This window comes from Acomys minous (genome assembly GCF_964271855.1).
Source record: "Acomys minous genome assembly, chromosome: 3".
NCBI classification, from domain to species: domain Eukaryota; kingdom Metazoa; phylum Chordata; class Mammalia; order Rodentia; family Muridae; genus Acomys; species Acomys minous.
The window spans coordinates 57,022,532-57,029,980 of NC_140485.1; the positions used below are offsets into that span (position 1 = coordinate 57,022,532).

Below are 7,449 nucleotides of genomic sequence, written 5' to 3' on the forward strand. Positions count from 1 at the left end.
AAGATGGTGGGAATTCCTGGAGACCCTGTAAAGAAAATAGGTCCCAAATGCCTATGTGTCTCCAGAGTGAGGGAGGAACAGCAGAGGGCACCACCTCACATCCACTTAGGTCTGCAAGTGCTATTGGCAGGGCTCTGGTGCCTTGGCTGGGTTCCTGGGGCAAGCTGAGCTCCAGTGCTGTGGGTGTGGCAGGCTTACTATTGGTTGAAAATGAACAAGAAATTGGGGGTGCCTCTGGCTCAAAGGACATCTCAACAGCAGCCGTAAGTGAGCAGTGCTTAGGGACACACAGGGACAGCGGCATCTCCCCCACCTAGATTCAAGGAGGCCCTTCCTAGAGGAAAGGGGCTTGAACTTGGTGGAAAGCGGTGAAGAACAGTTTTGAGTTGGTGTTGGAGCTTGAGAAGAAAAATCCAGATCCCACCAGTAAGAAGGACACAAAGTGTGGTGAGGTGAGGCAGCGAGCCTCAGGGTAGCATTGGCACTACGGGCTACGCGAACCAGCTCCTTAGAACCTAGTGCCTGTATTTTGTTTTTATTGTTTTTGTTTTTGTTTTTCGAGACAAGGTCTCTCTGTGTTAGCCTTGGCTGTCCTGGAGTCACTTTGTAGACCAGGCTGGCCTCGAACTCACAGCGATCTGCTTGCCTCTGCCTCCCGAGTGCTGGGATTACAGGCGTGCGCCACCATGCCCGGCTAATAGCTCCACTGTGTGCCCACTTCTAGGCTACATGTCTCTGGGCCTGATAGGGCACAAGCCTGGGCCATGGTTGGGGATAGTCTTAAGGTCTTAGTTAGCCCCTCATCAGCCTGCCAGGCTTCCCTTAACCAGCCCCTATTCCAGACCTCTCCTCTCTGGTAGAGTTACCATGACCAACATGAAGGCCCTCTTGTGCATCTGCTGCAGATCTCTCGGACGACCCTATCCTGTGACACAGCCATAAGCAATCGGCACTTTGGCCATATGATGCCAAGAGAATGACAGTGCTGATTTGCAGGAGGCTTGGTTAGATCTATACCTGGACGTACCTGGCTTGCTCTGCGAGCTGAGCTCCAACAGGCAGGACACATCCCCAGTAGGGAAAACAGAGTGTGTGTGTGTGTGTGTGGGGGGGCAGATGTCTTTACTGCTCCTTGCCCAATCTCTGGCAGTGGGGGAGGATTCCTGTCTCTGACCACCTGTTTCTGCCAGGCCTAGTAATCTCAGAGGGACCACCACCCGTGGTGCATGTCGGGGAGGAAGCTGTGCTTTAGAGTGTGCTCTGTTAGCTCCTTGCCTTCCCTTTTTATCAGTTCTGCTGCTTTGCCCAGGGTACAAGGTGCTATCACTCTGGACCCAGAGGTTATCAAGCCTGCATCTACCTCTTCTACCTTGTGATTGCGTGTGCGTGCATGTGTGTGTGTGTGTGTGTGTGTGTGTGTGTGTGTGTGTGTGTGTTGACCTGAATGGAAGACCTTAATGCCAAGGTGCCCTGGACAACAGTGAACAATGTGGTCCCCTGCATGGGCTGAAGACCATCAGCTAGGTAGCAAGGAGTCAATGCTGCAAGGGTGGGCACTTCTTAGGAGCTGGGCGCCATCAAATGTCTTGGAGAGGTTCCCAGTCATCCTTTTCTGGGATCCTGACATACTTGGGGTGCCTATGAACTTCAGCTTACCTGGGGGGAGTACCTTGCTCCAAGGCAGCTAGGATGCTAGAACCAAGGCTAGTACTGCCCTCAGTGGTGTCCAGATAGGCCCAAAGTGTCATCTTCCTCAGGGAGCTCAACCTGGGAGTCAGGTAAAGAAATGTGGCTGTGGGGGTAAGGTATGTATGAGGTGTTGAGGCTAAGGGGCTAAGTTCCCTTGAAGTAGCCAGGCACTGGTGGCCAGCTGTCCTGAAAGGTCCAGCCTGGAAAAGCTAGAGGGCATAGGGGTTCAGGGGCTCCTGGGGGGTTGTGCCACCAGGAAAACAGAGCTGCTGCTATTGCCTTAAGGCCCAAGTCGGGTTGTGTCTTTAATTTGGTGTGTGTAAACTCCTCTTTATTAGTGGATAAATATTAGAAAATCATCTCTCAGAAGGTGTGGTCAGGGGCAGGCTGGGCTTGCCCAGCCGACTGGGGGCAGGTCCTTCAGGGGGTCCTGGCGTGGTATGTAAGGTGAGGCTGTCCCGCCAGGGCTCATACACCAGGGTATAACTTTCTGCCCTCTTGATAGTGAACTTGTAGGTACGGTTGGGCAGCAGATTGTGGACATCAAAGGTGCAGGCGGCCACAGGGACTATGCCGCACTGTGTACACTCCTGTTGTGTCCTCGGCTCCAGCAGCTTGAAGCGCAGTTCGTACTGTTCTGGTGCTGCCGGCTGGATGGTAACAAACCAACGCAGGCTGACCCAGTCTTGGTGGGCCACCGACTCCTTCCGGTCGAACATAACTGGCATCTTCATGCTCAGCATAAGCCGGATGTGTGGGATTTTGGTGGCTCCAATGTCAGATACCAGGCGGTGCTTGACATGCAGATGCCCTGGTACCATCATGGCCAGGAAGTTGTCCATGACAACCGATAGGTCGGCCAACTGCTGCTCCACAAGCCCCCAGCCAGCCAGGAAGGGCCGTGGGTCGGGAGCCTCTAGCAGGGCATCTAGTGCTGCCCGACCATGGTCCAGCTGCTCCAGCAGGTCCCCGAGCAGCAAGAGCTGGATCTTGGTCTGTGCTGTGCCCACCTTCTTCATCCGCTGAAACTTCCAGGGGTCAATGAGCTGGAACATGGTGTTAGGCAGCACCAGTGGGTTCTGGTCGCCCAGGGCCAGGTGCTTAGGGAGGATCTCAATGTAGTAGGAGCACTTCTTGAGCAGCTGCATGCGGGCGTGGTGGCGCTTGAGCAACTGGGGGCTCAGGTCTATGGTCAGGAACTCACGCAGCACATTGCGACGCTCCATGTACGTCCTCCAAGCCTCCGGCTCCAGCAGCTGCTGGTCCTCCGCCTCCTCCACCTCCTCTGAGTCCAGGAAGGAATGTGGACTGTCCAGCTTCATTTTGTCCAGGGCCAGGCCTGTCACCTGGAAGTTCATTGTCTGCGAGCTGAGGGGAAAGAACCAGGCATCAGTTGTTGACAATCAGATGGGCTCTGCCTCCAACCTAGGCCCTCTGTCCCACGTCAGCCTCTGTCCAATCACGGCCTTTGCCCTTCCCAGGGCCACAGCTTTCTGATCGGAGGCCCCTGGAGGGACAGAATAGTAGGCTGGGTACCAGACAAGAGCAGATGATGGACAGGAAACTTGTATCAAGGGGCCAATAGTCCTTTGTGGTGAAGAGCTAACAGGCTCGAGAGAGTATAGGGTATTAGGGTCAGAGTGTCCTGCCTGGGAGGCAGCTCTGGAATGTTAACCAGTTTTGAGACAGATCATAAGCCTAACATGGGTAGTGGATGGTGTCCATGGGGCTGTGGAGAGGCTTAGGGTGATCCTTGGGGGCACCCCAATACTCTCAAGAGAGCTGGCACCCCACAATACCACAGCGCTTGGGGACAAGGCTAACCAAAGACTCTACATCATCCTCACACAGAGGGGCTTTGTGTGCCCAACAACAGGGCAGAGCCCATCCCACCGCCCCATAGATGGGGAGTCGGAGGCTAAATAAAGCTGGGCGGGCTGGTCTTCCTCCATGTTCACTTTTGATTTTGACATAGCGTCTCAGTCTCCCCCAGGGCTGCCCTCCAACTCCTATGCTCAAGCCGTCTCCTCACCATGCCCCTGAGACTCCAGGGGTGTATGCTACTGTATACAGTTTATTTCAAAGTCGGATTTGTTGACTCCAGAGTCTGCCCTCCTCTCCTTGTCCCCATACCTGGTCCCAAACTCTGGCTGTCTGTGGAGAGGCTGGTGGGCCACAAAACCCAGCAGCCAGAACTCCCTGGAGAGGGGACCAGCATCCTGCTAGCTGTCCCTGGTACTGGGCCAGTGGCTTCACTTGGAGATCTCAGGTTGTGGAGACTGGTCTTGGATAAATGAGAAACAGGACTAAGAGACTGAATGACTAGCTCAGAGCCACACAGGTCGATAGCAAGGTTGATCCAAGTTGACCTCGCTTCCCAAAGACCAATTCAAAGTGCCAGGAGGCCTAGAGCAGCTATTTGAGACGGCACCGCACCAACTCCTGACTGAGTGCTAGCTGAGACTAGGGCCCCAACTGGACACCATGAGCCAACTCAGTTCCTTGTAGCTAAAAAGTTCAGTGGAATTCTCCATAACTACTCCCTCACCGCCCCCGCCCTCACCCCCCCTTCCCTCCCCCATGTGGAGACTACCCACCCCAGCCCTTGGGCACAGCTCCCAAACTCCTCCACCTACCACTCCTCTTCCGGATCACTTCCGTGAGCCCCAGCCCCCCTCTGCAAGTGCCTGGCGGCCCGTCTTCTCCGCGGAGCCCAGCCAGAGCCGCAGGGTGCACTGTCAAGTCCGAGCTCCCCTTGCCTCAGGCCCACCAGTTGCCATAGGAACCACCGGCCCTTGTGACGCTGTGCACATCCGGCCCAGGTGTAGGGAACTCTTCAGGGCTGAACTCGGATAGGCGGCAGCAGCGATTTATGTCCAGGGCCCCACGGACTTAAAGCAAGCACGACCTCAGCCCGCCCCACCCGCTATTGGAAGTGTTCCGCAGCTTCGCGCCTCCCAGGAGCCACCGCGGTGGCTGGGTCAGCAACCTGGCTTTGCAGCGGGGGTTTCCCTGCAACGCAGGAGACTGGTGTCTTTAAGCAGGGCAGCGGGACAGCTGGCTGCTGGGGCTCAAGAAGCCCACAGATGCCAATGGGGTGTAGGGAAGGGGGCGCCTGCTTGATATTCCAGTCCAAGTGGTGGCCTGTGGATCTCAAGAAAGATAAAGGTGGTGGTGTAGGAGCAACAGTCAGCAAGGTGAAGGGTTCTGGCTTCCCCAGGCTTCCAGAAACCCATGTCCTGTCTCCTCTAGTCTAGATAAATGGCATCTCCATAGCCCTAAGGCTCCTCCAAGGAATCCCCAAGTTGTGAGTCATACTCGAGACTGGGCTTTGGACCCCTGGATTTACTACTCAGATCTTTCTTTAAGAGCCAGCTTGAGTTTACACCTGAAAGCTACTGACTCATTCCCACTCAGCGTTTGTCCTTCCAGATTGGGTTTGAGTTAAAGCCAGAGGTCCCAGCCCTCCTAACGGCACCACCTGTCTTGCTGGGGCGTGTTTTCTGTCAACCTCTATTGGCTGCAGGCCCTTTAGGTGGAGGGACAAGGATGGTGCTGGCTCTCTGCTCATCCAAGCTAATCACGGTGGCCAGTTCTTGGGGGGTCTCGGGACAAGAACTAGATTTAGAGGAAGGAATGCCGCCTGAAGGTCCCGGAGGGAAACTGGGCCGCTGGGAAGTAGGAGGGAATGGTAAGCAGCTGGGAGAATGCCAGCGCCCAGCTCTTCCTCAGGATGGAGGTGGGTGCGGCTTGGTACCCTGCTCCTTTTTAGGGAGTTCACCTTGTTCTGGGCCTGTGAAAGCTCCTTCTAGACCTTTTTTTTTCACTCCTAATTTCCTAATTTTAATTTGTTTTTTAGAGTTATGTATTTTGTATATATGAGCATTTTACCTGCATGTATGTCTGTGCACCACGTGCATGCCTGGTGCCCACAGAGGTCAGAGGAGGGCATCGGAGTCTCCAGAATTGGAGTTAGGGAGGTTTTTTAAACCACCATGTCGATGCTGGCAACCGAACCCAGGTGCTCTGCAAGAGTAGCAAGTGCTCATAAAATCTGGGCCATCTCTCTGGCCCCTCTAATTTGTAATTAAAAATTTCAATTTGAGTTGTGCAGATTCACAGGCAGGGCTTTGATGTGTTTTGTTTGTCACTCTAGCCTGAATCTCTGTAGACTAAGCTGGGCTCAAATTCACAGAGACCCACCTGTCTCTGCCTCCAAAAATGCTGGGATTAAAGACGTGCACTGTCATACCTGGCTTATAGCACTTGTAAGGAATGGTAATGGGACAATCCCGCTTAGCCTTCCTCTGTTTCCCCAGAAGTCAATTTTTGAAAAACTGAGAGACATCGCATGGAGCACATAGGACAGCCCATCTCCAAGTCACCCCGTTGTCTTAGTGACTTTTTAGTGCTGTGACGAGACACTGTGACCAAGGCAACTTTAGAAGAGTTTATTGGGACTTGCAGTTTCAGAGGGCGAGCCCATGACCATCGTGTGTTTGTGTGTGTGTGTGTGTGTGGGGAGCACGGCAGTAGTAGCTAAGTGTTCACATTTTTATCCGCAAGTAGGAGGCAGAGAAAGCCCGCCCCCAAGTGACACACCTCCTCAAACAAGGCAAACCAACTAGGGGCTGAGTATCAAATATGGGAGCTATGGGGGGGGAGGGGTTTCTTATTTAGATCCCCACTTCCTGGCCACCATAGGCTTGTGGCGTTATCAAAATGCAAAATGCATTTAGTCCAGCTTCGGAGGTCCTCAGTCTTTTAACAGCCTCAACACAGTTTCAAAGGCAGTCTCAGGAGACTGAAGGCGGTCTCGTAATTATGACCCTCTGTAAAATCAAAACCAAAAGGCAAATTACCTACCTGCAACATGCAATGACACAGAATATACATTTCTGTCTGTTCTGGTCCTTGGAAAATGGGTGTTGTTGTTTTTTTTTTTAAAGAGCTGGATCCCCCAAATTCTCTCCCTGCTCTGATCTAGGGGAAGGACTGAACTGTTTCCTCATCTATGGGTCAGGTAAGGGTGGGGGAGAAACAAAAGAAGACTCCTTTGCCTTGAGGCTTTTCTGATAGCAGTTCTAGGTCTCCTGTCTCAGCATTTCCTTGAGCTAAAAAAAAAAAAGGTCTGGGGACAAAGCAAAGCCCTCCACTCTTGACCCTCAGCCTCTTTTTTTTGTTTGTTTGTTTGTTTGTTTTTGTTTTTCGAGACAGGGTTTCTCTGTGAAGCCTTGACTATCCTGGACTTGCTTTGTAGACCAGGCTGGCCTCGAACTCATAGTGATCCGCCTGCCTCTGCCTCCCGAGTGCTGGGATTAAAGGCGTGCGCCGCCACTGCCCTGTGACCGTCAGCCTCTCTTTGGGTGTCAGCTGCACAGTGTGGCAAATCCCTGACACCAGGGCCCATGGCTTTAGGAGTAAGAGACTGTCCAGGAGGAGTCTGCACTCTGTACCCTGAGCCTAACCTCCCCATGCCTGATGCAGAGGCAGATCTCCCTGTGGCTTCACTGCCTGAACAGAGGAAGCTGAATTTCTTACCAGGAAAATACGTCTTCAACACTGAGAACTCAGATATCAAAATCTCCATTTGTACCTGGCAAGGCAGATGGAGACAAATTCTCTGCAAGGCTGGTGGGTGTGAGCATCAGGGCTCTTTCTGGTAGTCCCTAATTGTGTATTTGTAATTACCTCTTCTGGATGGCCACTTCCAGGAGGCTGTATCTCTGTGACGTGGAGCTTGTGCCTTAGGGCTCCTGT

The 7,449-nt window shown here is 53.2% G+C and overlaps 1 protein-coding gene across 1 annotated transcript; it reads right to left on the reverse strand.

The window, feature by feature from the left end:
• Positions 1 to 1,986: 1,986 nt before the first annotated feature.
• FNDC11 (fibronectin type III domain containing 11) lies at positions 1,987 to 4,485 on the reverse strand. The gene is given in 3 exon segments (XM_084777161.1): positions 1,987 to 2,102; positions 2,105 to 3,057; positions 4,326 to 4,485. Coding segments are annotated over 2 exon segments (993 nt in total). The 5' UTR covers positions 3,048 to 3,057; positions 4,326 to 4,485; the 3' UTR covers positions 1,987 to 2,052.
• Between the last annotated feature and the right edge of the window lie 2,964 nt (positions 4,486 to 7,449).